Source organism: Myzus persicae, unplaced genomic scaffold (genome assembly GCF_001856785.1).
Source record: "Myzus persicae strain clone G006 unplaced genomic scaffold, MPER_G0061.0, whole genome shotgun sequence".
In the NCBI taxonomy this organism is placed as follows: Eukaryota; Metazoa; Arthropoda; class Insecta; order Hemiptera; family Aphididae; genus Myzus; species Myzus persicae.
Window position 1 is genome coordinate 242,395 of NW_019100925.1, and position 14,951 is coordinate 257,345.

Here is a 14,951-nt window from a genome sequence, read left to right on the forward strand (position 1 = left end):
AAAAAAATGTAGTTTCTAAACAACACGAAGGAATATTTGGGCTTGAGAGACTCACGCCTATATTATGCAATATCTAAACAGGCACCAAATTGTTGCCTCTTCGAAAATTGAATGCTAATAAAATTACAAACCACTATACAGATCTCGTGTGGCGATTTATTGAACGTCTGAACGAGTTTGATATTACATTATTTTAACGAGTGTAAATTATTATTCTTATACAGTTATACATTAAAATTATATTATATATTTACGATTTATCTAATAACCATAGTAACTTTATTTTACCTATAATTAATAAATTATTATAGGTACCAAAAACATTTCTGTGAAACAAACTATTCAATTGTATGTTATTGTTGAAAATAATGTTAGGTATGTGATAAAATTACGTCAACATCTAAAATTTAGACTCTAAATAATTCACATAATTCACCTATAATATGGTCTATCCATTTGATAAACCGTCTATAGTCTACATGTTCTATAGACCATGTAATCTAACCTTAGGTATCCGTCCTGTACTATCGTACAATAAAGGCTGCATCCGAATGGGTTCCCAATAAATTATTGAAACCTGCCTAATTGCTATGTTGAAACGAAAACACAGTTTGTATGCATAGTATGTTGACACTTTGACAGTCCTAAGTCTGTATAAAATGGGAAGGAAAATTAAAAACCATAGACTTCTATAATAAGACTATAACCTTTTGGTTTTTTCATGCACTACACGTGTATTTTTTATAACATGACGCAACAACCAACAATGGGATACTGACCTAGTCCCATGGGACCACTTGTAAACTGCTCTGAATTTATATTTAAATATATTTAAAATTTAAAATTTAAATTTCTCTCAAAATGTCATTCAAATTGCCTATTACAAACCCCTTAAAAATCGAATGTGTGAGGTTTCCTCTTAAGCTTAAGACCCTACAAATATCTTAATTATGTACTATATTATGCAGTGTTTGGAAAGAACGTCGTTCTTGAATCGTCCATGCGTTCACGTCTATTATAATTATTATAAGGATAAATGAACGTCACTCGTTTTTTTTTTCAAATAGAACGTGAACGTGAATGAATTCAATTTTTCGTGAACGTTCCAAACACTGCCCATTATAATAGGTGACTAATGAAAAAAAGTAAAAAACTTAAAAAATGAAGATAAAAATTATCAATTATATATTTTTAAAGACTTTGGTAGAAGAAAGACCTACAGCTCATATTGAGAAGAATTATTTTTATGTGGTAATGAGTTCCGGGAGAGACAGGAATACTCTAATACGGACAGAAAAATTACCATACTTACGTAGTTACACACACACTCACTCAAAGATGAATATCTAGATAGATAATATAGATATATTATATTTATATTTCTTACATACATATTTCATACAATATTTTAATCTACAAGTAATGTTATACGGACAATTATTCATCTTCAACCCCGAAACATAAAACTGGTTAGTGGCTAGGTACTGCACCAAAAACATTTATAATATTATTTTGTCCAGTGTGTATCTTTAGACTTTAATGTTAAGTTTATAGCATACTATCTGGTTAAGACTAAACAACTATTACTATTACACCAACGTCCAACGCCTCAACAGAATAGAATCTTCTTAGATGTTTATGCAAAAATTAACGTAAGTATAGGTACCCATATTTATACTTAAAATATACACATTAAACATTATTATATCGAGAGTATTTCGCATTCACAATAAATTATTAAAGAATATATTACATTAATAATACGATCGAAAACGTACATGTGTACTTATATATATTAAATTTTTTTTTCACCAAGTGAATTTAATCTATATAATACAAATTATTGTACTTTTTGCAGTTAAAACTTTTAAACAGTATTTTTTTATGTCATTATTTACATCGAAAAATAGAAATAAATACTTTTATTTAAAATGTATACAACGTTGTGTAAGTATTATTATGTCAACATTGTAATTTATCAATGTCACGTGGTACCTTTTTTATACCCGTCATCTAAAAAAAAAAGACAAACAACTTTTTTCACGTCGTACAAAGGATTAAAAAAGTATTGATCTAAAATGCATTCGTTGCTGAAATTCATATTTAGCGATAATGAACACACTACACGTGCAATTTAATGAAAAAATCTCTAACGTGTTTGGTATCAAATGATTTTTCTATCGTGAGAAAATAAAAGCAACCAACTAATGTGCCACCGAAATCGTATCTATAAAATACTAGCGTACATCATACGATATAATATAATTATAAGTAAAACTAATATATAATATTGTAAGTGTTATAGTTTGCACAAGTACCTACAAACAACTTTAAGTCCCAATTGTGTTACCTCACACGTCATGTACCTACGTTAGTAATTTCCAAGTGTTTCTAAATTCTAAAGTATCATTATTATGTATAGTATACGACACACTACGACAGTATATAATAAATAATCGTTGTTGTCTACAACAAAGAACAACCTGCAACGGAAAGAGCAGAGAGGAAATCCCCACTACAAGATAGGCGCAATAAATTTAAGAGGCAAATTTCAAGATCGTTAAATTAAGCTTGTTACATCCACGCCTCTCATGTAACCATGTAGATATTTATGAGAGAGGAGTGATTCGTATGGGTACAAATATATAATGTAGGTACATTAAAAAAAAATCCCCCTGGAATGTCACCCAAATCTTATAGTTGTGACACTGATCGGTGTTGGGATACAATCGGTAGACTAAGACTTAGACTTAAAAACCATATTATTTAATGTAGGTACTTAATCAATAACGGAAACTATAAATAATAGTACTAATAACAGTATAATCTTAAATAATTACCTATTATCACATACCTAAATATATTCGTATAATATAATAATATACCTAATATTATTATGAGTGTCTAATATAGGCAGATAGGCACTGCCTACATTATGTATAATTAATATAACCTATCTGAGTATCTACATAGATACAACATATACTATCATAGACTTAAGTACTTAACCCTATCCCTCCTTGGCTCTTTCGCCCGAATGTTTTTTTATTCATTGGAAGATTTTAGCTTTAAAATATGAAAATTCAAATTTAAATATTATAAATTATAATATATAGTTAGGTCTTAGGTATCTACCTAAGTACTGTTTACTATCAACATTCAACAGCTAAAAAAAAAAAAATATTGAGAAAGCAATAGCCATTACAGCAATAGTGAACGATTTTATGAGATAAAAATGAGTCACCGTTCAAAACATTCAAGAATGATGAGGGAACCAATTTGCACTTGTCAGTTGTCACACACCTCTATTTATTCTATTCGGAAAATAAACAATTGTATGTGTTTCAGTTTCCCAAGAACTATTGCGGTAGGAGGATAGACCGCATATTAATACTGGGAGACAATACATAAAGGAAATATCATGTAGGCTCGTAACTCTTTCCTGCATACTCGTAATACCAAAGTGCTTGCACGACCCGGAAAAAATGTCAACACAAAAATTATACTTATTGATAATAAAGTATGGACAGGATATAATAATAGTGTATAGAAAACTAGCTTCCGTGGTTCATAGGATTAAGTTTTTAGAATGTCTTCATTATCAGAGATATGGTACTAATAAGTTTACACTAGAATCGGGTCTACAAATTTAGGTGTGCCGTTTGTGAGCTTTACAATTTTTTTTCCTGTCTGGACCAATTTTACAATGGTATCTATACATATAACTGTCGAGATATAATAATTATATAAGTACCTATAGTTATTTCAATAAAGGAAAAAAAAAGTTTTTCGAATTAAAAATAGGATTAATATATTATATAGATGAAATCGATTATTTTAGTATTATTCACACAAAACTAAATATGTTATTGATTATATTTAAAAAATACACAATTAATGAATTTTTTTTTTAAATTAATAATAATCATTAAAAATTGTTTTTATACATAGGTAGACGCGTGGTAGGTACTACTTGATTATAAATATAACATTTGAAATAAAATTCAGTTTCAATAGATTATTATACACACATATTTAACTAAAAATGTACTTACAACATTGATTATGTTATAGTTTACTTTACTTGATTGTAACCGTAACGTCCGTAACACGATGTAAATTACAAATTAGGTATAAATATCAGATATCTACAGACATTACAATTTACAGGTATTCACAAACTCACAATAGACAATTTACGAAGTGTTTTACAGTGTTTGACAAGGATAACTAATGTTACAGCAATACAGCCTACGGGTGTTCGTATTTTATTCTATTTCAATAGGAACTCTTATTTTTTTGACTTGGGACGATTTTACCATTCTTGGTTTTCAAGATTTTCACCGCTGGCATCTTATAGGCTATCGTTTAATCATCATTGTGTGTGGTACATTATATTGGTTTTAAAATGTATACGACTTTAGCAGCAAGTCCTCATAAAAAATAAATACAAAACTAAGTACTTAAATACCTTTGAAATATATCAAACCTAAGTTATTTATAAAATTTATTTTTAAACAGTCATAATCCAAATCCCAAATCTTATTTTACAACGACTTGTTTTTTTATTTATTTATTTTTGAATCTGTCTCCAGCCATCACTCATCACCTTCCCGGGTAACATTTTCCAGAATATCAGATATCTATATGATATAATTTTAGATTTTGGGGAAAAAAACTTGACAATTTAATACAAGGTTCTTCATAAGTGGTAGGGTAGTTACTATTACTTAAAATATATTAAAAATACGTAAGCACAATTTTTGGATTTCACTATCAAGGGCATTATTCACTGGATGCAAGGGTGTACATTTGTGTCACATAGATGCTTTTATTACACTTTTATTTGTTGTTAAAATTGATAAACGCCTTTCTACAACTAATACAATTTTAATGTTTAGAAATACAAGAGGCCATTTTTTAATTTTAATTCTGCTACCTATGGATTCATTCCAGCATTGAAGATTTTAGGTAGGTGTGTTAGGTAGCTCTACCTACTTAAATAATATCTATAGGTATCTTTTTTTTTTTTTTGAAAATTTACAATCTGTATTTCAAAAACACAATAAGTAAATGCGATAGTATGTACAACAAACAATATAATATAATGACAGAATGACAGGATAAGGGAGGCCATCCAATGATAGAACCCTTTAGATTTAATAAAAATAATTTATTGATTTTTTTTTCTTTTATTGAATCATAGAAGATCACGACACAAGCGTCTAATAAGGCGGCGAGGGGGATTGCCAGGAAGTGAACGTGATGTTAGGTGGGAGATAAAAGAATTTTGGTGTAGATGTAATTTTTTGTAAAATTTAGTGTAGTATTGTTTAGTTAGTTGTTCAACAGTTTGTATTTTTAAGTCCTTGTGTAGTGTAATATTTGTTACATACCATGGGGCAGATGTTATGAAACGGAGGGATTTGGACTGGAATGCTTGGATGGTTTGTAGTTGGGATGGTTTGGCGCTACCCCAAATTTGAGAGCCATAGGTCCATATCGGTCTTAAAAAAGAATAGGTATCTTAAATTATGTTTTAAATTTATTATGTTTACTCATTTTTTATTGAAAATATATAAATAATATTTCAGCATTATTAGAAATTAATTTTATTATTATTATTATTATTATTATTAGCCTAGAACCGACTCGTTTTCATTTACATAAAAAATTAACGATCAATTTATTTCATAGTTTTACATTTCTTAAATCTTTTAGTAGGTAGGTACCTACCTATTTGAAAAAAGCTCTGATTGTGGTTGGTGGGTACTCTATGAAAAATTCTGAGTATACTTGAAAGTCGAAACCAGAGTAGCAGTAGATCAGATGGATTAGGTATCAACTTGCTCACTTATTTTATATGTGCATATGCAGTGGCAGCGTCAGGAATTTTATCTTGGGGGGAGGGTATTGGTGGCCTTTGAAAATTTGGTAGGGCCAAAAAAAGTCCCAATCCGTAGTCTTTTTCCCATTCATAGGCTCAGTATAGGGTAGGCAGGGTAGGGTAATGATTGTGTTGCATATACTAAGTTTTCACATAATTATTGGTTTTCATTTTAATTGATAATAAATATCATATAGGTATTATAGGTATATTATTTAATATTTACACACTTAAACAATTAGATATAAATATATAATTTTCAACAAACTTACATTAAAAATGGGTACTAAATTATAAATGTAAAGAATTTTTTTTTCTCTTATGGTTAGACGGTCAAGGGGGGCGTGGCCCTCCCAGGCCGCCCTGGCACCGCCACTGCACATACGTATAGAAAATAAAAAGTTTCTTGAATAGGTGCTCCTACTTTTGAGGATAGAGTTTTAAATCAATTTTGACTTCTTAAGTTTTTATTATAAAAATCAAATTATTTTGGGATGGTCAAAAGTTATACGTATTACGTAATTCAAATGTTTAACAGTGTGCAATATCGCACATTGGAGATATGATTTCATGTAAATGACGTAATTCGTAGAACTTTAAACCGTTGTCTAAAAAAATACTAATTATTTCTGTACATATAAAAACTTTGGAAATCAAAGTTACTGAGAAAAAATTGAGGTTCATAATGGGGAAACATATATAGGTTATAGGTATACCTATATGTATTATGTATATTATTAAGAAAATATTATTCTTCTGTGCAGGTAGATATGCAAGGTTAAAATTATTTATGACTAAATTATATGTATTTTAAGGACAGAACAATAAAAATATCTCAAATAAAATGTACAGTCATTCAGCCAAAATAAGGCATTTCTTTAAAAGTTAAACACTTAATATAGGATTAGGCATAATTTTTTTTACCCTGATAGTTTGTATTTACCGAATCTAGGACAAAATATCCAATTAAAAAAAATCATAAAAATGTATTATTAATACTCATATAATTGTTTTTATTTAAATTCATTATATTGTTCATTTTTTAATCACGTTTTAATATCATTTAATATCAATAATACTTTATAATACAGTAATAAAATAATAATAAAAATAATATGTTGCGTTATATATAATAATTATATCTTTAGTTATAGGAATTGTGTATTACACTATATCATCTAAAAGTTTTTAATAATATTTAAAAAAAATTGTTTAAAAAGAGGTAATAAATTATCGTATTATATTTGCTATTGCAATTAAAAAAATATCTAATTCTTTTTCACCATTAATATATTCAAGACGAAGGAGCTTAAGTTTTATTATTATTTTTACTATTATTATCTTATTACTATATTAAAAAGTATTATCAATGTTAAATGCGATTTAAAAAATAAACAATGTATCTAAAGAAAAAAAGGGGGAAAAATATTTTTTTTTATTTGGATATTTTGTCCCATATATTGATTATTTTATCCCTGGATATTTTAACTTGGATATTTTAGTACAGGATATTTTGTCCCAATACCGTATTTACCATTTTCTGGATGATAATAAGATGATAAAGAATATAATATTATGTCAGGCCCTTTGTCAACTTTGCAAAATAAAATATAGAGAAGAAAATTTTATACAACTTTCGGAGGAGACATACCTGAAAAATTGTTACTTACAAAAAACACAAATAATTGTTAGTGTAAAACTAAGTATATCAATAGATTTAACAGCCACCTTTAGAAAATAACAAAATGTATCACATGAAAAATATAAAACACTTAAATATCAGAAGTGTTATACTCTTATAAGTTGTAAGGCATAATATGACTATATAAGAAGGAAAGTGTACCATGTAATACTTGATTGTTCAATTCCTTTCAAAATAAAAATAAGTTGTATCATTTATTTTTATTGTAATAGTTTGAATTATAAATTATTTTGTGTATAATAAAATAAGTACAACACAATTATTTACATCTAAAGTGTCAAATTAACATAAAATATTGCAATAAATAAATGTTTTATGTAAATAACACAATCAATTTTATAATATCCATGTTTCCTTTGTGAGTATCTTATTGATATCATAGAGACTTAAACATGATTAAATTAGTAATGTATAATAGACAATACTAACTGACAAAACAAAATTGTTCACTATATCTGACAAAGCACAACAAATACAAAAAATAGTTGTGAAAACATAAATCATTTAAGCACTGTTGTGTATGAATATTTTAAGACAACAAAAAATGTACACTAATGCTCAACGATTAACTATAATGTAGTTACAATTATTAATACAGTAATAAATATCAAATAATTTGTATACTACACATATTAAGTACCTTTTGCTTGAAAAGAATCATTGGTTAGAAACAATATAGTAAACAATAATAGAAGAATTCAACCATTATGAACACGTCTTATCACATTGTATAGTAAACCTACATACCATGTATCAATGTTATATTCATTTAGTAGGAAATATTTTATATTAGATTTACAATGATTTTCTTGGTTTAGACATGTTGTGATTTATGTAATTGTTAAATGCCTATGTAAAAAAAACTATTATTGCCCTCCAACATTCATGAATAATTTTAACTGGAAATCATATAAATTAAATATTTTACACAAATATTAGAAAACAAATGATTTTCTTAACAAATAATTTGGTAAATTAAAATATTATTTTTTTTTTAATAAAAGTGCACAATGTTAATTTTAATACCAAATAAAAAATTTAACAACTGTCGTTGGACTTAAATTCAACAGTTACAAACAAAAAATAATACAACACTTTTTTTTATATAATAGTTTTAATTAAAAATGAAATTTAAGTATAATTTAAAAAAAAATACATAATAAATTTAGGTACCTATAAAAAATAAGAAAAAAATTATACATGTAATTCAGTTGGACAAAAATGATTTTCTATGAAAAAAAAATTAATACATACATACAAATAAATTGTTAGTTGTATACAGCAGATGATGTTTAGGAGACGAAAGATGGGGTTTTCGAGAAAGTTTATCAAAAAATTGATACATGGAATATAAAAAAAAACACATCGGTATATAAATGTGTCGTTTTTTTTAAATCTATCTCACGGATCACGTAGATTTTACTTTCTTGAATACACTATCCCAAAACGATTTCCACGTGTCTTGCACATTTTTAGCATATTGCTGTACAGTTGGATTTGCTTTAACCCATTTGTATGATTTAATAGATGCCTCAATACTGGTATGGACTGCTTGATCAAAAGTATTCCCAGCTTGTAGCAGATAATAGTTGACTTTAGAAGCTACTTTTGGGTCTAGATTTGATGTAGCTGATCCCCAAAGAGGCAAAATCTTAGCCTTGACATTACCATATGCTTTCTTGTCATAGTATGACAAGGCATACACAGATAAACCAATTAACACCGCAAACAAAAGAGTGTACGAAATGAGCATGCCGAAGAATCCAAAAACTAAATAAATAAAATTATGTTTAGAATATGAAGATACATTAAATTATGTAATGAAAAAATACCTTTAGACACAAAACCAGCTGGTTTCTTTTTGGGCTTGGTTTTATTTTTTGACTTATCATTTTGTACACCATTCGGAGAAGCTTTGCTACTTTTCTTATCCTTCTTTTTGTTTTGTTTGTCATCTAAGTAAAAAGAAAGTTTTCAAACTTGCTTGTATGTACAACTAATCAGTATATAATATTGAAAACAATTACCTTGCTTTTTGGAATCGCCCTTCAAATACTGTATAGCGTTGGCAGCTGCTGACTGGCATTGTGCATTGTTTTGTGATGGTCCAACTGCTTCGACCAGTTCTGGTTTCAGTGGATTGTTGCTCAAGTTCAAATGTTTCAACTGTTTGAGCTTACTCAAACCCTTGGGTAAATCTTTGATTTTGTTGTTGGCTAATGATAGGAAAGCAAGTTTTTGCAATGAACCAATATCACCAGCTACACTCTTAATCTGATTACCAGATAGATCGAGCTTTACCAGACTGGGCAACAATGAAAAAACATTCTGCAAACATTTAATTATAAAGGTATAATAAAATAACTCATAAAATAATGTGAATTATGTCCAAAAATTAAAACCAATACTGACAATAAAAAATATCAATACCGGTGCACACTTACGTCTGTTGAAGTGATTTTGTTGTTGGACAAGTCCAGATGAGAGACTTTCAACGGAGCCTAGAAAAAGATAACAACACGATTAGGTTTATAGGTTTGCCCTGTTGGCCAAAAGTTCGTTTGTAGGTTAATGCGAGACGGCGGTGTTGGCATATTGTCGAGACGCCTAATACACATCTAGCCGGACTGATCTGTTTGCGAAGCGAACACTTACGATTTCCTTGACGGGTATCTCAGTTAGGTTGAGACCGCTCAAGTTCAGCTTGTTGTTTTTCACCCTGTCCTTAATGTTGACCACGGTCATCTTTTTTCGTTGTGGGTAGTTAGACGCGCGTGCGATATGTGTAGATACGTCTGTTAGCGGGCTTTGCGTGTGTGAGCTGTGGTATTATTTAAATAATATGACTGTGGCTGGTGCAAGACGTACGGTTACCGTATTGCAATCGTGAAACTCTAAAAAAAAAACAAATAAGCACAAAACCGTCGCGAAGCCGCAGCGCGTGTGGGTCACGGGTTAGTCGGACGCAGCGGTGAGCCGTAAAGTGGAGAGAAAAAATCAAATTGTAAACACACTGGATTTCCGATACACGTATATCAGTGTTGGTTTGACACGTGTCAAGAGTGCCAACATTGCGCGTTCCCACCGGTGTCCGCCGGGTTGGTGTCGTTGGTTCGAAAGTGGTGAAGCCGTAAGGGGTTGCGGTGGGGGGAAGGCGGCCTACCACAGTACCACGTCGGCGGAGAACGGACGTTTTTACTTATTTAATTTTCCTGCCGGCCGACAGTATCGGCGCGCGTACAATCTTTTTTTCTCCCGTCGCCGACAATCGGATCGTCAAATCATCGCGTTCTTAAATTGTTGTCCCAAAAACAATCTACTATTGCACTATTTCACCGTAAAACCAAATAAAAAACAACATTAAATCACCAGATTTCCTTCATCATTTATCATAGAAAACCTTAGTGTTGTGTTTCTCGATTTTGAGTAACTGAGAACGGGATAGTACGTCAAATATAAATATGTCTATCAAGTATAAATTATTATACATTCAGCCATTTAGGCACACATACATTTATATTATAAGACTTTAATGATAACCGATTGTTGTTAATTATTGTTTATACTTTTTAGTTTTACCGATTATTTTTATAGAAAACCATGTTTTTACCTGGCCAACAATATTTAATAATTTAATAATTAAGTACGTAATATTTATTGCGATCGTAGCACGCCTTGTTTAGGTAGTATACGATATTACCACTATAGGAATGCAGATGATTTTTTTCGTGACCCTCACATGTATTTTTTTTTTTTGATTAGGCCCTTGTTTTATTTGTTTAAAATGTATTTCAAATACAAACGACACCAAGTATTTAAATACATTTTAAAATTATTCTTAATAATACTGTAGGTTATACATAGGTAGTTAAAAGTACATAATATACCTAGATTATAGGTACGCAACTAAATACATATGAATATAATAAATATAATAATTGTTAGTTGTATTACAATATTATTTTACTATTTTTAAGTTTTAACTGTTGTATGGATTAATCTTAACAATTTTTCAAAACCCACTTTCATAATTTTAGTATCATATGTCAATTATTATAAGTTTAATATTTTAGTTATAGACTACTAAGCTACAAGATTTAATCACAAATAAAAATTTGTAAGTATGCATGGAAGTCAATTTTTTTTTTTATCGTTTATTTAAATATACACAATCTGTAAATGTTGTTTTACAATAAGTGCATGTGATGGAGATGACATGGCTTGAGTGGCTAGAGATAAGAAGCCGCCCATTGGAGGCACTTAAGGTTAGGATTTTAGGCTAGGATTTTAATTTGCTAATAAGAGGGGGTGGGATTACAAAATTGAGGGGAGGTAGAGGTATAAACAATTTTAGATTAGTAGGTCACGACACCAGGTACGTTTTAGACGCCTTCTGGGGTCACCAGGAATAGCGTTGGAAGATAGCTCGGAAATCAGGGAATTACGATGGCTGTGGAACTTGGAGTGTGTGCGTTTGTAGAAAGTTTTTGCGACGTTTTGGACTGTTGGAATGGCTAGATCTTTGTGTAGATTGTCGTTGGATACATAGTAGGAAGCTTTGGTTATTTGACGGAGGCATTTTGATTGGAAGATTTTAATTTTGTTTAAGTTGGACTTTTTGGCTGCACCCCAGAGTTGGATACCGTATGTCCAGATCGGTTTGAGTAGGAGTTTGTATAATAGTAGCTTGTTTTTTAAGTTGTTGTATTGTGATGTGAGGAGATAACGTAATTGGCGAGAGCGATTATTTAAGGCAAGTCTTTTGTTGTGGGTGTGAGTTGCCCAAGTTAACCTGCGGTCTAAATGTAGACCTCAGTCAATTTTTTTAAATTTATATTTATAAATTATAATCAATAATATCAAAATGATTTTAACAAGAAAAGATCATGCTTATTTTCGTTCAATGAGTTTTCGTGGCATGGAAATACTGAACCACTTATAAATTATTATTACTTTATAATCAATGTGTTAAATAATAATTTTTCGAAATATTCGTTTAATTTGCCTATTTAAAACCCCTTAAAAATTATGTGTAAAACACAAGACGTCACGTTAGTACATTTTATCAGGGTAAAGTATGTTATTTAATATATACTTATATGTGATTCTCAATTTATTATTAAAAAATTATACATATTAATTGTCAATTGATGACTGAATACAAATTGTTCTATGTGTTAAGTTATGATATACGTTTTTTTAACCAGGCATTTAAACAGTATAATTGTATTAAACAATGTTTGGTTTTATAGTTAAATTACAAGCAGAGAATAAAGATACAGAAATGTAATAAACAGCATTGATTCAATAGACTCAATAGAGAATTAAATTCTTACACTTCAAATTTGGATGCACACATAAAACGCATTGATTTTACTTATGCTAGGAGTTGAATAAAACTAAGATTTTAATGTCGTTTGAGTAACGAAAATGGAGAGTTTAATCAAATAATATTGTTCCACATCACATATTGTTTTAAATAGTCAAATATTAATAACATTTTAAAAGCAGATTTAAATCAACTTTTGGTAAGTATTCAGTTTTAGAAATGATGTTCATTTTACTTAGGCAAAATATTCTAACTACATCCCAGATTCTATAGATAATGAATTTGATATCTGACATTATAATTTATAGTTAAATCAACACCATGATAATAATATTTATTTTTGTAAATATAGGTACACAATACACAAAATTAAACAGATAAATAAACAATATGCAACACTCCCTGTAATCTGATGTGATTTATAACATAGGTAATAGTGATTAATTATTATGATGACTGCATGTAAATAACTAAAAAAGAAACACACCAGTAGCGCCATCTGTCCAGTTGAATAAAATCCATAATAATAACGACAATATCCGTTTAGGTGTGTAATGTGTAAACAATGTTAGATATCGTTACTATATTATTATTTGGTAAGTAAAATTATTTTTCAGGGTGAAAGTCGGGTAACTAATTTGTATAAAAATAAAATAATAGTTAATTATTATTGTTTGTTACTCAAATTTACATTAAATATCATGGTACAATATATTTACGTTTGTGGCTTATTGACTCAAAAACTAAAGTAGGTAGGTGCGAAATCTCTGTTTTTCCCCAAATAAAAGGAGAAGATAAATTAACACAAACGTCATGCCGAACTACTCGTACAAAAAATGCAATCTTTTATAGCTTGTTGGTTGTACAATTAAAACGGTTTTTATGGACGAATTCGGTCAATGTACAATATTAGTACTAGTAATATACATTTACCTATATGGTTATATGAGTGATATTACTATATCCAATTATTATCAATACCTACTAATATATTATAGGATAGTATAAAATAATTAATAATATAAAATATAAAAATGTAAAATTTGTTTACATGTGGATTGGAAATATTAAGGTACCTACTTAAATAAAAAGCAAAAACGGCTATCTCCAAATATGCGGTCTACCAAAATGGACGTGGTCTACCGTAATAATATTAAAGTAATAAAGTACAATAAAAGTATAATTTAAAGTATAAAAAAAATTTAATTTATCTAGGATCCACCTAACCTAACCTAACCACAAAATTATCTACCATAATAATATAAAAGTATAATAAAGTATAATTTAAAGTATAAAAAAAAAATTAATTTATTAAGGATCCACAAAATTATCCACAACGCATAATTTCATATCTCTAAGAAAAGCATCAAAAATATTATCTGTTTTATTTAATCCTCGCCACCAATACTCGGCTAAGTACCTATCTAAGAGGTCTTCATTAGTACCACACATTTTTGTAACGATTTTGAGTCTAAGAGGCCTCCAAAGACTCAAAATTTAAAAAAAGTTGTATTACTACAAACGACACTAAACCAACTAACCCAGTAACCTTTATGATAAAATATATATCGTTATGAAAAATTAAGATAAAACATATAAATTGGTAGATAATAAATATAAATGATGCGGGATTCCCAGCTATATAGGTAGAACACATAACATTGATAGACCGCATACTATACTCATATTTATAATTACGTAGCATACAAAACGGAGGTAGACCGCATATTAGGAGATAGCCGCAAAAACATATAGGTAAAACATTAGATGGCAAACTATAATATAGGTACCTTATATTATATCCATGTGGGACAGTGCATGGGTATACTAGCCACTAGGTAGGAATACAGTATAGTGTATACCAATAACTACATTACAAATATTTTATATTATATTTTATAGTATAAGATTATAAAATAAAATAGTCCATTTACCATTTATATCAAATAGCCCTAACTTTGGGAATTTGTAATATTACCGACCTACTGATATTATGAAAGGACAGATTGCTACCGTAGACATAAAGAAAAATA

At 29.1% G+C, this 14,951-nt stretch overlaps 1 protein-coding gene across 1 annotated transcript; it reads right to left on the bottom strand.

Annotated features, from left to right (window-relative positions):
* Nucleotides 1-7,882: 7,882 nt before the first annotated feature.
* Nucleotides 7,883-10,631, bottom strand: LOC111026865 (leucine-rich repeat-containing protein 59). The gene is made up of 5 exons (XM_022305040.1): nt 10,245-10,631; nt 10,034-10,090; nt 9,617-9,917; nt 9,422-9,544; nt 7,883-9,359 (listed from the first exon to the last, which is right to left on the bottom strand). The coding sequence occupies exons 1-5, from the start codon at nt 10,332-10,334 to the stop codon at nt 8,998-9,000; spliced, it is 933 nt and encodes a 310-aa protein (XP_022160732.1). The 5' UTR covers nt 10,335-10,631; the 3' UTR covers nt 7,883-8,997.
* Nucleotides 10,632-14,951: the final 4,320 nt, after the last annotated feature.